Source organism: Cavia porcellus, unplaced genomic scaffold, assembly GCF_034190915.1.
Source record: "Cavia porcellus strain 051 isolate PalLab524CR breed Dunkin Hartley unplaced genomic scaffold, mCavPor4.1 scaffold_12, whole genome shotgun sequence".
Classification (NCBI taxonomy): Eukaryota; Metazoa; Chordata; class Mammalia; order Rodentia; family Caviidae; genus Cavia; species Cavia porcellus.
The window spans coordinates 17,454,337-17,475,274 of NW_026947495.1; the positions used below are offsets into that span (position 1 = coordinate 17,454,337).

The 20,938-nt window shown below is 36.9% G+C and overlaps 1 protein-coding gene across 9 annotated transcripts in view; it reads left to right on the plus strand.

Moving 5' to 3' along the window:
* CUNH2orf76 (chromosome unknown C2orf76 homolog) overlaps nucleotides 1–20,938 on the plus strand; it is a 232,752-nt gene that overhangs the window by 159,972 nt on the left and 51,842 nt on the right. For 7 of the 9 annotated variants that reach the window (XR_010050765.1, XR_010050766.1, XR_010050767.1 and 4 more), the window contains 3 exons: nucleotides 4,758–4,808; nucleotides 8,404–8,441; nucleotides 17,843–17,924. Coding sequence is in view for 6 of the 9 variants with exons in the window: in XM_013142386.3 (XP_012997840.2) it covers nucleotides 4,758–4,808; nucleotides 8,404–8,441; nucleotides 17,843–17,924 (171 nt within the window). In the remaining 3 variants the exon portion in view is untranslated. The remainder of the gene's footprint in view (nucleotides 1–4,757; nucleotides 4,809–8,403; nucleotides 8,442–17,842; nucleotides 17,925–20,938) is intronic. The other 2 variants (XM_063258959.1, XM_063258961.1) reach the window with 1 other exon arrangement.

Here is a 20,938-nt window from a genome sequence, read left to right on the forward strand (position 1 = left end):
TGCTATGAACTATCTCATCTGCCATGCCACTTTGCCTTAGAGCCAGCCACTTATAGACTGAAACCTCTACAAACTGTGAGCTAAATAAACATTTACTCCTTAAACTTTGGGTGTTGGATTTGTCTTACCAATGAGAAAAGTAACTAAGACAACCTCCTTGGGGCTTCATAGCTCCCAACTACCAGTTGAAGGGATTATATTTATTTATTCATGAGTATTTTTGAATGCATGCCATGTACCAGATCCTATTTTAGGTACTGACAGCATAATGAAGAAAATAGGCTGTGGCCCCCCTTGAGCACCACTGCTGCCATCAGAAAACTTGCTGCTTGCAGGCAGCTAGCATGGGTAGGGAGATGCAGCTGGATCTGCCTGTGTGCATCCATGGCCACCATTGGAAGGCTTGCTTCCTGTGGGTAGCCAGCGTGGGCAGGGAGACACAGTCAGATATGGTACCCACAGGCCACCATTGGAGACCCTTGCTTCCTTTGGGTGGCCAACACCCACAGGACAAATCAGACAAATACACTTCTGTGTACCTGCCACATTGGGGGAGTCCTGGTATAGACATGCAGGCTAAGAGAAGAAGCAGCCCTGCCACCATAAGTCCCTGGCCATCAGGGAAGCCCCAGTGTAGCTGCACAGATCTAGAGAAACCCAACCTATGCTTTGCTATCTCCCTGGGAACCTGGTTTAGAGAAACACAGGTGCCTGTCCCATTTCCCTACACCATGGAGGGGCAGCCAATGTGGGAAGTGCCTGGGACTCCACAATTGGTTTGTTGGGAGGAACCCAGGAGAATGTCAGGATGAAGGAGCAAAAGGTAATTTCAGACCTCCAGTTCATACAGAACAAGGCTGGGATATATATAGTCATATAGTCTACATGGAAGGAAGTGAAAGTCACATCTGAAGTCTCTGAGAAGATAGCAACTCAAAGAAACAACTTCATGAGACTATACAAGTAATCAGATCAGAAATAATGCCTCAGGTAAAAGCAGATCCACAAACAATGAAAAAATTGTGAGCATATCTAAAGAAGACATAAATAGTAATGATGAACATAGGAAAATGTTGTAAACTTTAATGAACAATAAAGGAAGGCATTACAATGCATGAAAGAGATTCAAAGAGATATCCAGGAAATTAAAAAGCCGATTGAAAACTGGCAAAACTGCTTGAAAGAGACTGAAAATAGACTTTCAGACCTTGAAGACAGGATCACAGCTAGTGATCATAAAAGGAGAGATCTCTTAAAAATAATAAGGAATCTAATGTTTCCAATGTTTAGGTTTTTTTTTGGTCTTGTTCTGTACTGTTTTATTCAATTTTATTATACCTAATGATATAGGCAATTCTTTTTAAGGAAGCAAGAGGCATTATGGTAACCATTGTTAATAACCTTATACTCTGTTTTTACCCCATGTGCTATGTCTATCCTTTGTTTTGACTGACTGCTTTGTTTTGTCATATTTGGTTTTATTCTCTTCCAAAACAACAAAAAAAAAGTAATTAGAACTATGGGAGTAATAAAACCCAAAATGTGTAAATTTTGTTGTAAAAAAGAGGGAAAAAAAAGTGCTCTAAAGGATACAACTGCAAGTGTGTTTGGGTGTGTTTAGATGACCATATTACTAAGTTTTTGTTGGATCATTGAACACAACTGTTTGCAGTATCACTGTTTGAATGTCCACTTTGTATGCTTTAATCCTGTAACTTGAACAACTATTTCTAAGATGACAATATGTAATCTATTAATTAGTGATTTCTTACCTTTTTTGTAATTCTGTATTACTTGTACCCTCATACTGTTTTCTTTTCTTTTCTTTTTTTCCTATTAAATAAAAAAAAAAACAAGGAATCAGGGAATAACAATTCAATAGCTGCAAGGTAATGCAAAGGAAAATAATTTAAGAGTGATAGGTATCAGCGAAGAAGCAGGGGTCAACACAAATGAAATGAAAAGACTATTTATAGAAGTAATAGAGAAAACTTCCCAAACATGGGAAAAAGATCTGGCATACAGATATGCCAAGCATAGAGAACACCAACTAGTTATAACCAAAAGAAATCTACACCCAAATAATAATCAAGATCCCAGAAATTCAACACAAGAACAGAATATTAAAAGCTGTTCGAGAAAAGAAACAGATCAGCTGTAAAGGAAAACGAATCAGAATCACAGCAAACTTATCAGTACAAGTCATTAAGTCAAGAAGAGTTTGAAGTGTTTCAAAGCCTGAAAGAAAAAACTTCCAACCCGATTGATGTACCCTGTAAAACTATCTTTCAAAATATACAGAAAAATAAGGTACTTCCATGATAAAGAGCAACTGAAAGCATTCATGACCATTAAATCAACCCTACAGAGAGTGGTGAAAGATTTCTAGAAAGAGATAAAGATGACCGTGCTTCTAGGAATAGCAGCAGAGGAAGACTGCCAAACAGGACAGGCATTTGAAGAAAGGAGAAAAGTGGAGGGCCAACAGCAGAGGGACAGCATGGCAGAGATAAATCAATGCATGTCAGTTTAACCATTAATGTAGATGGTTAAATTCACCAATAAAAAGAAACATAGAGAGTAGATCAAGAAACAAGATTCATCAATACACTATACAAGAAACACATTTAACTCAAAAGGCAATTCATAGACTTAAAATCAAAGAAAATAGTTGTTCCATGTGACAGGAAACCAGAAAAAGTAAGGGTAAGTTACCCATTAACTGCAGAAAGGATAAGAAAAATATGGTATTTCCAGACAATGGAAAGCTACCCAGCTATAAAGTAGAATAATCTCAAGGCTCTTGTAGGTAAATGCACGCAACTGGAGATCATGCTCATGGGTGAAATGGTTTGGACCCATATGAGTGAACACTGAGTTATCTCCTTAGCATAAAAACTGAAGGAGTTAGTGGAATACAAAAAGCACAATAGATATAAAAGTAATAGGGAAGAGAACACATAAAAGGGAATGTGGTACCACTGTTAATTTCCTATTATCTTCTTGTATTGTTGTCATTTTGTTAGGTTTGGTTTTATTCTGTCTTGTTTTGTTAGAGTCTACTGTGTCTGATAGTATGGGCAGCTATTTTGAAGATAATAATGTATTATGATAACCATTGTTGATTTCCTATTATTTTGTTCTGAAATCTATATTTTCATTCTTTTATTTTATTTATTTATTTATTTATTTTTTTATCGGTACTTGGGATCGAACTCACGACTTCAATAAATGGTGCTGGGAACAAGTAGATATCTATATGCAGCAGATCATTAAATACAAAATAAAAACCTTCTGAAATGACTATCAGTCAAACATTCACACAGGGCCAGACATCCCAGTGTTACCAGAACCAAGTCCATCTATTCCCAACAGCACAGGTCATTTACATAACATGTATCATCATTACATGTGCATATACTCCTTGATGTAGCCATTCCACCGCTGCCATCTAATTAGATAGAGACAAAGTGTTAAGAAAGGAAGATAGGGGCTGGGGATATAGCTCAGTGGCACAAGTGCCTGCCTGGCAAGCATGAGGTCATGAGTTCAATCCTTGGTACCCCCCCCAAAAAAAAAGAAAGGAAGGAATACCGCTTTATTTGGAAAGGAAATTATTTTGAATTGCAGAACACACTGAGAAATAGCTGCCTCCGACTGATGAGCTCTACAGGTTTCTAGGACTAAGGTATTTCTTGTGATGGTGACCTAAGCAATACATTCACAGGTCACACACTTTCTGTCACCTGAGTACAAGGATGAGGGCTACTTATAGGCTTCGTTTGTGTCCACTCTGTGTTTCATGACTGAGCCGTTAAATTTTGGCAAGCCTCTGTCTTCTCTGGCTGAGACACTTTTCCCACACAGGGGTAATGCTGCTCCAACCACAGGTAAGGAAAGCAGGTCAGCAAAGGGGAGCGGTGAGGTCTGAGAATAAGTACCTCACTGGGGCACTGCCCTCCAGTAGTTCTCACTGATCATGGTGCTGTAGGTATGGGGGCCCTGGGTGGTCACACCTAAATATTTCAATGGAAATGCTAAAAAAAGTCTAGGGGTAGGTGAAAATCCCCAGTGTTTAAAACATCATAGGGCCAAGGAAACGTCTTTGGAGGTGCCAGCTACATACCAACCTAAAGTTCTGGCTTAGGCTTCCCAGATCATGTTATTCCTCAATCACAGGCCAAAAAAAAAAAAAAAAAATTTAAACATTCCAAAGGAGAATAAATCCACTAAATGTATTGCCATTGATGCTTCTAGATTAGAAAATGAAAATCCTTGAGGAAGAGGGTGAGGTAAGGAACAGATGGTTCCATGAGGCTGCAACCATATCGTTTAGAGAATTTAGAGGGGAGAGGCCATGCCTGAGACATACAGGGGTACCTTTTCTCTTTCCCCTATCAGCTCCAGTGTTACAACCACAAAGAGGCGTCGCTAACCACTCTGTCTGCAGGAGTAGTCCCCTCTGATACTACTGCCTACATGACCTTTTTTACAGGAATGGTCTTGTCTGTTTCTGTTTCCCTATTTTTGTCTTTTTATTCTCAATGAACAGGTACATTCCTTAGGTGAAGATACTATAGGCTGTTTGCTGAAAACCTAGGACATTTGGCCCTTAGAATTTGATGCCATGTTGGCTTCATTTTGTGTTTTATCAGTTTTTAAAAAATACAACATAGTCTGTGGGTATAAAAGAATAGAACTAAAATAACTGCATTTTATTGGAGTATTTTATAATAAAAATAATATTTCTCTTTTAGATATCCCTCTGAGGACCAACCTGCCACCACCATTCAGAAATTATAAGTATGGTAAACAATTTTTCTTATCCTTTTAAGATGAATATTGATATAATTTTGCATTATAGTTTTTTGATGATATAAATCAAATTTAGCTTCAAAAAGTTAATTTAAGTAAAAACCAGTTTAGAAGTTTATTTAGGAATATAGGAATCCTAGTATATTATCAAAGTAAATGGTAATTGTGTAGGAAAGTGACATGTTTGTGAGAAATTGCATGTTTGGCAACATTTTATCAAAAGTTTGTTTCTTAGCAGGTAACCAGAGAAGGGAAAATAATTAAGGATGAAGAATTAAAATATGAGATTTAACACTTTAAATGCTACTAGCTTGAGCATAATATGTAGTAATTTTATTCACATAATTGGAAAATTAAAAATATAGTAATAAAGCACAAGGCCAGGTGTTATTCCATATGAAGATGGTATAGTTACCAACCCCCGTCAGAGTGACACTCAGCCAACTTGAGTTTGAGACTTGACTTGAAAGTTATGATGCACTTAATAAATATTTCTGTTAATTGGAGCAGACAGTTTAAAGTATACATTTTTTATTACCTTAGATAATTTTTCAGAGTGCCTTTTCACTCTGTTCCCATTCAGTAGGGCAACTTGTGACCTGCCATCCTTTGAAATTACAATCTTCTCCGTGTCCCTGCATTTTAATATCCAGAGACTAATTGTGAGGTCATAAGGGGTAGTCAAGCAGAAGTTGAAGGCATAGAGTGGAAAGTACTTTGATTTATCAGACCTAAAGAATTTACATACTCAATATTGAATAAGAGAAAGGAATAAAAGGCATGATTAAGGTAAATAAGAAACTTCTCAATTGTGGCTTTCATGGCTTTTGAAGTATAATGCCTTGAAATATAACGTAAACTTGAATCAACCTACAGATGCCATTTCAAATTAGAATAGTTGCATAAGGTTTCCCTTTCACATGTTATGTGTCTATATGCAAACTTGTGTTCCATGTAAGTTATTACAGAAGGCAGATTTTAAAATAATGAAAGCATCAGAATACCTGAGTGGCTCAGAATCATTCTGGTAGATAATGGCATCTTTTATTTAGATTATTCCATCTCATTAACATCCTTTCATCCTAGTATTTCTGCATATTCAGAAAAGATGAATCCATTTGTTAGGAAAGAAATTATAGAGCCACTAGAGTTTTGATAGACTTCAAGTGGTTTTTTGTTTCAGTTTGGCTCTTTAATAATCTGCTGCTTTGTGTTGAACAGGAAAGATTGGAGTGTTACTTTTACACTTGTCATTGTCACCTAGGACTACCTGATGGCCTTTGGGAACTGAACACTGCAGTGGGTTTTGGAAATTGGAAAGAGCACAGAATCAGATTGCAGTTTTGCTAGTTACTCTCTCCATGCCCTTGGGCACTGGGCTACCCTGTTTCCCAGAACCCCTCCTCCCAGTTAATTGGCATCTAAAGCTGTTATGGAGGTACTACTGAATGCTGTTTATTTTTAAATCCTTATTGCCTAGACAGTGTGCATATTATGTTGACTGACATACGGTGTCTTGCTGTTGATCCCTATGTGTTTCACAGGGCTGTATGAAATTAAACTGGCACATGCCAACATGCTAAATGCCCCATAAATATAAAATACTATGTTTATAGTGTGCTTTTTCTCAAGGAATTTGCATTAAGGAAGCAATGCCTACAGATACTGTTTTCAGAAATAATGAGTATTTTTTAAAATAAGTCAAAAAAGTGAAGATTATTTGATAAAACACCTTTTGCTAATTTGTCATTTTTCCTTTTTTACCCTCTTCTTACATCTTTCCAGTTTCTGTTGGGTAGAAAATCTAGTGAAATTTTCTATTCAAAACACTTTTTTCTGCTAGAAGACAAAAACATAGCCTTCTTATTGTGGATTTATATGATTTCTAATTTAAGGACTTACTAGCAAAACATAAAACATTATTAATATTTATAAGGTCAAACTACAGTTTTACAAATTCATTTAAATAGATGTTAAGTTTTTATTAAAAACATTACTGTTGGCTTCTCTTAACTTGGATCAAATAAGAAACTAAATTTTGTTTATAGTGAGAAAAAATGTAAGTGACCGAATAATAGGTAAAGCAAAAGTCGTATTTGTTTATTTTCTTATGTCTGTTAAGTGTATGTTTAGCAGTTGTGACATGTTTACAGTCCTAATGTGCATATTTTACTTAGGTTAAATTTATTTTACTTTTTAAGAATGTAGAATTCTAGTCCTAGGGTTTTGCCCTTGTGTTAAAAATTTCAGTAGAAAAAAATTGCAGTAGTTGAAAGTTGACTAAAATGGGGGTACCAGTTCTTATGATGGGTACCCTATTCTTCTGTAGTATGACAAAATAGTTAAATAGAGGCCTCTTTTTAAATTAGATCTTTTCATTTTATGTTACTGTGGGGATTCTTTGGTACAGTGTGATGGATAGAAATAAATTTTAAAGTTGAGAGTAATTCAGATGTACATTGCAATCACAATACAGTCCATAAGTGGTTAACTAGAACTGAGTGGAGAATTAGAAAGGTTTGGAGTTTAAACTATTGTCTACTGTCTAATTAAGGCCTGACTGCTGCAAAGTTAGAATTTTACCCGAGTGGAGAATTTCCTTATTGCAAAAGCAAAGTACTGACTTGGGCATAAACATTAAGGAGTGAATTTGGGTTTGAGTCATGCAGATCAAATGGTAAAAGCCTCTGCAGTTTTTGAAAACCAAGAAACCGATACTAACATTCTCTGGCATTAGGAGCCTTGCTCCAAATACCATAGCTCCTAGACAATTTTTGAATTCTGAGTGATAATACTTTCTCAGTATGATTGTTTGACCTCTTGTGACTATATCTATCCTGAGCACTTTCATAAATGTTTTTAAATTGCTTTTGTTAATGTCTGTCATAATTTAAGGTTACATTTGTTATATATACATACATATATATATATATATATATAATTTTGTATAGTATTTACAAATTTTAGCTTTGGGGGACTCAAAAACAAGAAGGAATAGTTTGACTCATTAACCTTCTATTCTTTTTGTTTTTGTGGTGCTGGGAATAAATTTAGAGCCTTCATGCTGAACTGCATTTGTAGCAATTTTAACATTTTTTTTTTTGATTCAGGGTTTCACTTAAAGTCACTTAAGTTGTCCAGGCTGGCCTTGAACTTATGATCCTCCTGTCCTAGCCTTCTAGGACATTGGGATTACAGGTCTATGCTACCAAATCCAGCATTTGCCTTTTAGTCTAAGGGCAAATATGCTGAGTTGACTTCAGGTTATGATGAAAGCATAATTGTTGTGTGTCAAAGGTCAGGACTTTAACTTTGTATTTTTATCTGTGTGTGTGTGTGTGTGTGTGTGTGTGTGTGTTTTGCACTCAGGGCCTTACAAATACCAGGGAAGTGCTTTACGACTGAGCTGCATCTCCTGTACCCTGTACCTTTGTCTTTAATGATGTGCACAAATAAATTTTCATTTACTATGTAATAGGTTTTACATGAACATGGTCATAAGGTAAGTACTTACATTTCCCAGTATCATGGACACTCCTTCATCTCAATAATTTCAATAAAGAGACAACTTGTTTTTTTTCCTTTCAGATAAACTAAAGATTATTCATCAAGCACATAAATCAAAGGTATGTTCCACATGCACAGTATCTTGCGCATAGCAATAATCAGTAAATTATTAAATGAAGGGACTCGTGGTCATCTAAAATCTTTTCCCTTATAATTGCATTTTTAATTTTTCCTTTCTACAGCCTTCCTTTTCTGCTAAAGACAAGTAAAAGCTAAATCATATACACCTGTTAGTAGCCAAGCCTTTAAAAAAAGTGTTAATTAAAACAAAAAGCATACCATGTGTTATTTATCTAGCACATATATACATAAAAATAAGTGTATAACTTAGTAAATTCAGGTTACATTTACAAGGACCCACTTATTATCTGGAAGTCTTATCTTTCTGACTTTCTTAATTCTGTACCAGAAGAAGAGGGTCAAGAGCAGATACCAAATTTGCTTGTCTTGACACTGGCTGTAGAAGGTCAAGATGGCAGCTTGTTCTATGTAAGCCACACTCTGATTCTAAAATCGTCTTGCCTTCTCTGGTCAGAGCTATTTGTTTATGTGCATGTCATGTATTTACATTGCTGTTTTCTTACCTTGTAGAGTGATCTCTGTATGCAGTCAGAATCAAAGGCTTGCTTCTTCAGAGTGGTCCTTTTTTCTTGAATCTCAGTGGCCTTCTGTAGACTTCTCATTAAAGCACTTAACTTACTCTACTGTATGAACTGCTCAAAGGCAAGGAACTGTATCTAACTCTTTGTCTCTTGTATCTCTGAAACCTAGTGCAATGCCTGAGTCATAGTTTTTCCATAATTTTTGAATGAAATATTTATTTATGGAATCATTCTGTTTTGTTTTCTTCTGTAGTCCTATATGTGCTTCATGAATTCAATGTCCCGATAAATATATATACCACAGATCACAAAGAAAATAGCACAGTGCATTTGTAATTTTTGTGGGTTTTTCTTTTTTCTTTTTCTTTTTCTTTACAATATATCCATTGTCAAATACCTCAAAATGTGTTTACATGTGTCTGGGGCCAAAGTGTGGCATTTGCCCCTTTTATAGGTACTAGAATATTCTGTTACTGTGTCTGGCCATAGATCTCATCTGTTTCCTCTTCTTCAGTCCAAGAATGTTTCCATCTAGGTCCCTACAATTCAGAGAATAGGAAGTGTGGTTCTATTTTATGGGGAATAACTACCTATGAATATATTATAAAATGTAAATAGTTAGAGTGGAACAGTATGCTTTTTGGAAAAGTTGTAGAGCAAAGTATAGCATATTGTGTCCCTTCAGTGTTTGGCTTGTTCATAGGCTGGTGTTTCCTGAAAGGACTAATTAGTAACCTCTCCTTTTACTGAAATGAAGAACTCATTCATCATGTTCAAATAACCTGTGTAATGACTTGTAAAGAATCAGAAAGTTAGGGACTGGGGATTTAGGTCAGTGACAAAAGCACCTACCAGGCAAGCGCAAGGTCATGAGTTCGATCCCAGGTACCCTCCTCCCCCAAAGTCAAAGTTGTCCTCCAATAGTTTAAAAGAGAAAAACTCTAGAATTTTAGTGATATCTGAGACACACATTCTACTCTGGTTTGTTATATACAGTTGTCCATTGGCGTAGGTTCCAGGACCCAAATCCACAAATGCCAAGTCCCTTAAATAAAATGGCATAGTCTTCATGTATAACCTACTCACAACCTGCTGTATGCTTTAAGTTATTTCTAGGTTCTAATACCTAACAAAATATAAATGCTATGTGAATAGTTGTTATACTGTATTGTTTAAGGAATAATGTCCAGAAAAAGAGTGGACATGCTCAGTATGGACACAAGCATCAGAGGCCTGACCATGTTTTCAGCATATCTGCAGTTGGTTGAATCTACAGAGGCCCAACCCTTATATGCAGAAGGTCAATTGTACTTGTAAATTTAGGGCTATTTTTCAAGTCGAACAATGCATTTACTTATGGAAGAGTTGCAAAATAAAATTAAGGTACTTAGTATTTTCCCTGTGTACTTATCGACTTAGTATTTTCCCTGTGGACTGTGGACTTATAAATCTACAGTAACAATTTTAGTTACATGCAGACTTTATACCTTGAGGATGATTCTGCAGGTTTCCAGGGAATTTCACATATTTTTACAGATACAGTTTTAAAACTTCTATGTGTTCTCCTTCATACCTTTTCTGACTGCCAGACATTTTCTCATTTCCAAGTGATGGCTGTCCCTTCATCTTCTGTTCCAGCCAGGCTGGTAAGTTTTCTAGCCCAGCTAGATGTTTACTCTCTCATTAGCCAAAAGGAGAGACTTCCAAGTAACCCCTGAATGTTAATGAACTTACTTACAAAAGGCATTTCTTCCATTTCCCTGATTTAGAGGGTCTAGGGACTTTCATAATTACCAAGTGTTCTCAGAAACTTTTTACCTTCACCACAGTAAGAAAGCTATCTGGAGACCCGCTCACCACAGCCTCCTGTTCGGACTATGAGCTAAATGTTGAGATGATGAATCCACAGTAGAGTGTAAATAATTACAATATGACTGTGTTGTGGTTATCAAGAAAATGTATATGTGTTTATTATGGATTATAATCAGTAGACCACTTACAGTCAGAAGTGATTTCTATCAAAAAAATTGGAAGTAAAAACTTTATTCTATCCTGTATTTTGTGTGTTTGGCAGTCATGTTAAAATTATATGAAAGAAATTATATCACGGAATAAACTCTTTTATTTCTTAAATTTATCTTGTGCTGGGATCAAATGAAGAGCCTTGTGCATGCTAACCAAGTTCTCTACCATTAAACTACATCCCAACCCAGAATAAAATTTTAAGAATGGAAGGATGTCATTTTCTTCCCCTACCACGGGCACACTTGAAAAGATGAATATAAACTTACTAATTGTCCAGATTCATTAAAGCTCCTTTTAAGATCTATGCATTTTGTTATGTTAAAGTCTCCTTCACTAACAAAATAGAACATGCTGCAGGGAATCTAAAATAAAACTTATGTAGAAATGTTTAGTGTATTTTGCTTTACCTCTTTTTTAAACAGTCTTGCTATGTTAGTTCAGGCTGGGCTTAAACTTGCGATCCTTCTGTATCTGCCTCCTGAGTGCTGGAATTACAAGTGTTTGTGTCATCATGCCTGGTGCTTAGAATATTTTTGATAGGAACATGAAACATCTTGAAGATATCAGTTCTCCCCGGGTTAATAAATTTAAGACCACCTCAATAAAATACTATAAATAGTTTTTATATGTATAAAGAAGCTGATTATTAAATTTATGAATTAAAAATTAATTAATACATATTATGTACATATATCAACTCTCCATAATGAATGTGAACATTATGGACTACAAGAATGTACTAATAAAAAAATTAAAAGTAAATAAGAATAGGAGAATTCTAAAAACTAAATGAGGGTGACCTCACCTAATATAATATCAAGGCATAGTGCAAAGCCATAGTAATTAAAGTGGGTGTGGTACTCTAACATGAACTAGTAGTTCAGTGGGACCAACTTAAAAGTCCAGAAATAGTCCCAAACACACACACACACACACACACACACACACACACATTATTTAGTAAATATGGCATTTCAAATCTATAGGGAGAAGATGGAAGATTCAATAAATGGTGCTGAAACATCTGGATAGACATCTAGAAAACAGTTAAGTTGAGTCTGTAATCTTTTACTTTATGCCATAATAAATCTCTGCTGGGTTAATGATGTAAATGTAAAATTTAAAACCACAGATGAGGATAGAGGTGAAACAGATTGAGCCTAAATTAATAATTTGTTCAAATTGGGTGATGGGTATAGAGTGAGGAGATTCATTAAGTTATTCTTTTTATATGAAATTTTGAAATTCTCTACAATTAATCATTTAAAAATGAAATTCATAAAAACATTTAAAGAAAATGTATAATTTAAAAAATAATCTTAGAGCAGAGATAGTCTAAGCATGATAGAAAATTGGACAAACATCTCTGGAGAACATGGCGGACAGACAACAGCAACTACTGAACGCTCTCTAAAGGCTCGGCTCAGAGGCCAGGAATGATGCGGACTAAGGAGATACGAACCAGTAGAGATATGCTCTGCTGACTCAGGAACAAACTGGGCTGAGAGAATCCAACTTGGAATACAGTCCTGGCGCTAAAATAGGAACAGAAAAATCTCGGTGTGGAGGCTCGACTCCGCCATTGGAAACCGCGGTTTGGATTTCCCGCCACGCGGCGGCCGGCTACCTCCACAGCGGCTCAGCAAGGAGAGACGTGACCGCCGAGCTCGGGAATGGAGTCGGAAACGCGACGGACAGGAAGGAAGGCTGACTGGAGGCGAGGTGAGCGAGGAACTGACTCCCTACCGCAGTCTGACTCCAGTGGAGGATTTTCTGGGCGCGGGCAGTCCTGTAAGAGCAGGGCGCGGCGGCAACTGCAGCCGCATGGTTCCCTCTCGGACGGGATTGGTGAAAGGTGCCTGGCCGGAGGGACGCTGCTCGCGGACCCCCTAGGCTGGCCTAGCCCAGATCCCAGAGCCTGACGGTGGCCCGGAGGAGCGACCGACTTCCGCGTAGGCTGCCTCCTCCGCAACTCCCTGGGGCGCAGCAGTGAGCTGGAACAACTAGCCAGCGCAATTCGATCAAGCTGTAGCTGACAGGCAGGGAAGCCGGGCCTCCTGTGTAAGATTACATTTCATAAGGAACAGAAAATATGGGGAAGGGAAGCAACAAAAAAGGCTCCTCGACCCCCAATCCTGAGAATCAGGCAATAGTGGACACTGTACCAATATACATTAAGCGCCATTTAGAGAGCCTCATAGACCAATTCAGGAATGAAGTTATCAATGACCTGAAGCTAGAAGTATGCAGAATAGTTAGAGAAATGCTAAGCACCACCCAGGAAAAAGCAGATGGTGGAGTGGAAGAACAGAAAAAGAGGGGAGAATTGCTTGATGGAGAAAACAGAGAAAGCATGGAGTATGTGAAGCAGGTGCAAGGGACTATCAAGAAATCAAGAAGTCTACCCAAGACTGGCATAACAGCTTGAAAGAAACTAAGGACAGACTATCTGAATTGGAGGGCAGACTTGAAACATGGGAGAATGAAATGAAAAACTTCTTAAAAATAACAAAGAAACACACAGCAATAATACAAAGACAAGAAGATGATAAGAGGAGCCATAACTTAAGGATTAAGAACATAAAAGAAGAAGTAGGGACACAAACAAGTGAACTACAAAAGCTACTCACAGAAATAATCCAGGAGAATTTTCCTAATTTAGCAAAAGGTAAAGATACTCAAATGTATGAGGCATACAGGACCCCAGCTACCTACAACCCTAACAGAGAAACACCCAGACATATAATAATAAAAATTCCAGAAATTCAATACAAGAACAGAATATTAAAAGCTGTAAGAGACAAGAAACAGATCACTTACAAGGGAAGACCCATCAAAATTACAGCAGATTTCTCTTCACAAACCATCAAATCACGAAGAGCATGGGGAGAAATAATTCAAGCTTTGAAAGATAATAATCTACAGCCAAGATTGAGATATCCTGCACAACTGTCCCTGGAAATTGATGGAAAAACGAGGTGCTTCCAAGATAAAGAGGAACTGGGGGAATTTGCAACCACCAATTCAACCCTACAGAAAGTATTGCAGGATATTCTAAAAAAAGAAAAATACAAACAACCCAGAAATAGGGGCGGGGAGGCCACAACGAATAGAGCAGAGAACAAAACGAAGAAGACAAACTGACAGCTACTGACAGAAAAAGAGCTCAACAGAAATGAGACAGAGAAGATTGGATGATAGGAACAGCTTTTTTTGGAGAAAATGACATCTTAATAGGTAATGCTGATTTAATACCATCTTGTTTTGAAGTCTCATCTAGCTTTTGTTCTTCTGTCTCCAATGGTCTAAACAGGTTGTAGCTTATTGGATTTTGTTATCTACGATAGTATAAGAAAAAACCTTTTAAAGACAAGGAGATTATACAGAGACCATTGTTCATTTTCTGTTAGTCGATTCTAAATACTCTATAATGCTGTCATTCTCTTAAATGGATTTACATTGTTTTGATATACTTAATGCTACAGTATATGAAGTTGTACTCAAGGACTTCAGGGAGGGAGTCAATATGGTAACCATTTTTGGGTCAGGATTAGCTGGTGGTGAAACACTATTCTGCTTAAATGGTTATGTTTTGATCTGCCCTGTTTCGCTGTTATGCCCTCTTTTTTTCTCAATCTCCACTCCATTATTTACTTTTTTATTTTTATCCATTTAATTACAGGGAAAAATATAGCAGGATATAATATAGTAACCCACTTTGACTTTCTATTATCTCGATTTGAAGCCCTGTATTACTCTCACCATCTTGTTTTTGACTGAGGTTCCTATATTCTGTTTTGCTGGATAGTATCAGGTTCGAAAGTTTAGGCATCAGCTGAGAAGATAATGAGATTCATTATAACGCCCATTCTCGTTGACTTTTATCTACTTTTGAAGACCTACAATATCTCCAATGTTTTGGTTTTGTCGGTTTTATTCTTTACGGTTTTGTTCAATTGTATTACAACTAATGATATAGGCAATTCTATTAGAAATAGCGGGAGGCATTATGGTAACCATTGTTGATCACCTTGTATTATGTTTTTTATATTATCTATTATGTCCACCCTTTTGACTTGACCGATTCTGTTCTGTTATGTCACATTTGGTTTTACTCTCTTCCAAAAAAGCAACAAGAACTGTGGGAGCAATGAAACCCAAAATGTGTAATAGTCACTGTACAAAAGAGAGGAAAAGAAAGTGCTCTAAACTATATAACTGCATGTATATTTAAAAGTATAAGATAGAAAATGATATCACAGAGTTTTATTGGATCATTGAACAGAACTGTTTGCAGTATCATTGTTGGAATGTCCACTCTACAAGCTTTAATTTTGTGACTTGAACAATTATTTCTAAGATGGCAATATGTAATCCATTAACTAGTGATTTCCTACTGCGCATTTTTTTATTCTGTAAACCTGTATAACTTGTACCCCTTCACTGTTTTTTTTTTCTTTCTTTTCTTTTCTCCTTAAATAAAAATTAAAAAAAAAAAAAAAAAAAAAAAGAAAATTGGACAAACATAAGCATACATCTTACTTCATTAACTTATTCAATCAAATTTAATTTAGGACCGTTTTTATTTTTAAGAAATGCCATACCTTCAATTCACAGTACCACAAAAGAAAAGCAAAGAAACTGTGAGAAAAGTCCAAAAACAAAAAGTGGGGGAAATTTTTCTAACTTCTAAAAAAGACTCATTTTTTTCAGTTTATAAAATAATTATAGCTCAGAGTAGAGTTTGTTTAGCATGCAGACTCCGAGTTTTAGCTCAGCTTTTCTTTTCTCAGAAGAGAAAAACAAGATGCAAAAGAAAAAAACAAAAATGCAAATCAAGCAAATTATGAACAGCTTTACTGAAAATAACTACAAATTAAGACTCCACTTAATCTACATCTATCAGATTGGCAAATATCAGAAATTTTTGGTAATACTGTTGGCAAATGTATGTGGAAACAGGTACTCAGTGATTAGTAGCATTAGTGTAAATTGGTGTGGCTTCTCTGGGGAGTTATTTGGCAACATCTGCTAAAATTAAATTTGCACATAGTTCTGTGACAGCAATTCTAGGAATTTATCTTAGAGGTAAAATTGAACATATGCAATTTAATATGTGTATAAAGATAATCATTTGCAGGAATATTTATAGAGAAAAAAAGTTGTAAACAGAAATGTCCATGGGTAAGGACAGTATGCTTATGTGTGTGTCCCTTCAGTGAAATGTGCTGCAACCTTGATTAAGTTATGAAATGGCTCTTTGTAGCAGAATGATTTTAAGTTGGTTTTAAGAGAAAACAAGATGTTAGAACACAGCATTTTGTAGGCTATTTGTGCATTGTACATTCAGAGAAAATTTGAGAAGGATGCCCAGGAATTAGTTCAAGTTCTCTGGAGGAGATACAGGTATTTGGTAGACAGGAATTGAGATAGGATTCAATTTTTCACACTTACCCACATGTACTTAAAGAATGTTGTATTACCTATTGTAAGTAACTTTTTTTTTTTTTTGCTGTGCTGGGGACCAAACATGTTAATAAAGTACATATTAATAAAAATGATTTTTTAAAATAAAGGCTTGTGGGGCTGGGGATTTAGCTCAGTGGCATAAGCATCTGCCTTGCAAGCAGGCAGTCATGAGTTCGATCCCTGGTACCGATAAAAAGGAAAAAGACAAAAATAAATAAATAAATAAATAAAGGCTTGTACTGTGGAGTTCAAATCCCTGTACTTGCCAGTGACTAAAGTTCACGAACCATAGAACATAGATACTGGCTTCAAGGGCTTCTGTTTTGACAGCTGAGAGGCCTTTGTGTTGCCTCTCTCTTGGCCATATTGTAGAAATACAATACATGGCTCAACAGCTGTGTTCAGTTTGGCAATGATACTGTGTGCTCAACTGGTAATCTCTGTGTGCCTATCAAGGCTTATACCAACTCGAGATTTACTTCTCTGTGGAGTTCTAACTAGCTTTGTAAATATTGTTACAGAGCAAATTCATCTATGTCCACTCCAAATTGCACAGAAAACTATTACAGTTAATATGACATGGGACTAGATCCCTGCTCAGTTGGGTGAAGGCTTTATAACTTGTTCCTGAACTTAATTCTTCCCACCATTCTGGTTGCAGACTCTTATTGGATAAGAACCGCATCAAATTTCCCGTAAGAACAACTTTGAACCTAACCATTGAATTTGATTTGGTTCTCATCCAATTTATTTTGTGACCAGAATTATGGAGAATCAATTTCACAAACCAAAGTACCACTGTGTCTGTAGACTTTAGGCCATTAGAGGTAAAGTTCTCTCAGAAATCAGACTGGCCAGAGCTTGACCTCAGGCCCATTGCGGAGGAGCCACATAAACCGGGCCTCTGCCTTCATGCTTTCCTTTGCCTGGGCTGTTGAACTGAGGAAATGAGAAGATAGTGATGACCATGACAACAGAACATTGCCAGCCAGCACAGAGGTACTGAGGTGTATGCTTCATCTCACATTATCACACCAAAGGAGATGAGGAAGATGCGTTTATCCCCCTTTTCTAGAGATGAGGAAACTGAGCCTTAGAGAGGCTTTGCAGTTTGTAGCCTGAGTTTGAGCCCTGAGTAACCCAAAGGCCCATGCTATTGCATAGCCCTGCAGTGGCAAAGAGGTGAGTGCACTTACTTGGTCTGCACTGGATATTCGCTCCCTCTTCTCATTACTGTAGTGGGAGTGCAGTGGGACTTCAATTGTTGCTGTATCTCTAGGTAATAACTCCCTGCCTTTGAGAATCCTTATCAAATGTGAAACCCATATCAGCTTTGATAAAATGCAGATCTTCTTTCTTTTTAGACAAATGAACTTGTGTTGAGTTTGGAAGATGACGACAGGCTCCTGCTGAAAGAAGACAGCACTCTGAAAGCTGCAGGAATCGGTGAGGAGGGCACTGTGTGTGACTGGAGGAAACCTATTTTCCTGGCCTGTGGGAGGAGGCCTAGCTGATTGCATCTGGGCAGTTCTCTGCCAAGCAGCTCCCGCCTTGCTGCTCTTCGCACGCCCCTCACTGTTCGGGGGAGGATGAAGATGATGTATGTTCTGATCATTTGACCAAGGGTGGTACATATCTGCTTTCCAGATGAGCAGAATGCAAGTACTTCTTTCCAGAAAGTTTGCTCAGAATTCTGCTGAGGACCATTTTAAATGATTGACAGTTATTAGTGTCACCTCTGCTTACTCTCCTCAGCATCATTTGAGCCGAAGTAGACATAGTAGAACTAATGTGGAATAATGAAATGAGATGTTGTTTGTACAACATGCAGTGTGGTGTCTGAGAGTCATACAAGTCACTCAGAGCCAACCAATGCATGGAATTTAAAATTGTGTGTGCAGTTGGGAAGTTGCCTAATTTAACCTTTCAATCCAGACTATACATATAGTTCTATTTTAAAGAAATGCTCTGTGACATGTCTTAATGGCCATTAGATGTCACTGTTATTCTACTTACATGTTTATCTAAAGATGATCTGGCAGTAGAAGAGTGCCGATTAGCAAGGCAGTGTGAGTAGTGAAAATCTTGTGCCTTTGGCAAACCTCCCTAGCCGGAGACCACGATGGAGTCTCCAAGGTGACACTTCCTCATTCTTCTGTGTAGGCGCTGGCTAAGCAGCACTCAGAGAGGGCCATCTTGGGAGGCTGTACGTTTTCCGACTGGTGTTCTGTTGAGTTACTTAATTGCACATGTCAAGAATTCACCTGTGTGCAATTCATGCTACTTATGTGAATTCCTCATGTGGACCTTGCTGTGTGAATAGGATTTTAAATAGCAGGCTGTAAAATTTTAGACTTTTTTTTGTGTTTAAGCCTATTAGTTGGTAGAATTAGTACCTTTTCATAAGATTGACTTACTTGAAAAACACTGTTTAAGTTGGTATTTGTCTTGTCAAACGCTATTATTTTAACCCGTGTTATTTAGATTCATGGCATCTAGTGGGTAGCCCTGTTGTTAAAACATAAAGCTATAATGAAAACCATAGACAGTGATGTGGGAATTGAAAGCTTTATGAAAAGACTTTCTAATCCAAAAACTAAAACAACAACAGATAAGATAACAAAATGATAAAGTCAGTGTCTCAATGTAAATGGGAAAAGAATGAATTAGCCAGCAAATTACATTGCCCCTTGCCAAAGCAGTCAGGAAGATACATTTTAAATCTTTAGATAAATCATTATTCCAAAATTAAATTCTGTGTGGATTAAATGTTTCAGTGTAAAAAAAAATCTTAATGTGTAGTTCAATAATTTCATAATCTTGCAAGAAGTACTTTTTGACCGCAAAGGTAGAGACCATAAAAGGGCAAAAGTGATAAATTTTAATGCATAAAGCCAAAAAATATAAATAGCTAACGTGGAGTAAACTATGAAAAAAAATTTAGCAAACATGACTGATAAAAGAAAGATTTTATAAAGATGTCTTATAATGTTAATAAAATAAATTCTACTAAAAGGAATAGTTATATGAAAAACAGTTCTTATTAGTAACAGGAAGCAGAAGTTTAGGGGAGTACACAGAGTGGGGAAACATATTCTGTACTCTGTTAGAAATGTCTTTTCCCTGATACTCTTTAGGTCAAGCCTCACTGTCCTATCTACCCCGAAACCAGCAAAAGCATCTTACTCAGCCTATGAGGTGGTATACCTTTAGAGGACTGGATTCTCATTCTTTGTTACCTTTCCTGTTTGCAAATCTCTGATGTAGAACTTCATTTCATAGAAACAGAATATATTATGTGATAACATTATCATTTAAAATACATAATTAACATCTTCATATGTGTATATAGATGTAAGAGTGTATAGCAAACTATAGAAATGGTTTCTTGGAGTGCTGGCATTACCAGTAATTTTTTTTTCTTTTTTCTCTATATTATCTAATTGTTACGTGATTTTTATAGCAGTTTCTACAAGTCATATGTATTCCTTGTAAGGAACCAATTTTTTAAAAAAGAAAATAAATCTCTGAATATAGAGTAATTGGTTTGAGTGAAGTCTTTGCTTTTGTGACCTTTTGTGAGCCACATAGCCTCTCTGAATTTCTAGCTTATTTCCTATACAAATAGAAATAATGAAACCTATTTCAGAAGCTTGTCATGAGAGTTGAGTAAAAGAATGAAGATCTCAGGAACAATGTATTTAAAAGTCCCTAAAACCATTCTGGAGAAGACAATTGGCAAATATTTTGAATTTCCTGAAACCAGTTTGGTACATTGTCATTAATTTCAGACTGACTCACATACCAAACTCGCTACAAAGGCAGGAATCGCATTCCTCTTTTTGTCTTTCTTATTAGACCAGAATCACATCCTTCTAGTGGGCTCCTCATTTTTCTCAGGGTGGTACAGGGACTGCACCTGCCTGTCCCACCAGTCACTGGCTGGGCAGCAGCTTGGTCACAAGCAAATTCAGCCCAAGCTGTGAACAGTTTCCTCTTTGTTTCTCAGAGCGATATCTGTCTTCCTGCAAATGAGCCAAAGTTACATCTGGGGAAGGAGGTGCGAGGGTCCCCAGAGAGGCACAGAAAATTCTGCGAGGGAGTTGAGTTGTAAAAGTGATACTTGAAAGGTGTGATTTTTCTAGGGAATTTTCCCTCCTTTTGTGCTGGGTCTGGTTAGGTTTCTAAGAGAAAAATTCGAAGTCATTCTGTCTTTTCTCACCACTTGATCTTGCTGTAGAGCTGTCACTCTGCTATCATAGCCAGTTGCCATGGGAATACTGCCAGTGTAACAAATTTATCACTAAGACTTTCTGCAGGACTCATAAAAGGAAAAGGAAGACTAGGTGGAGGAAATTAGGGCACAATCGTGTTTGAAGATTCCTTTTCATACAGAGTGATTCTCCATTTCATACTCTGGCCTTTTATCTGCAGTGCAGATTGGCTGTATATATTCTACT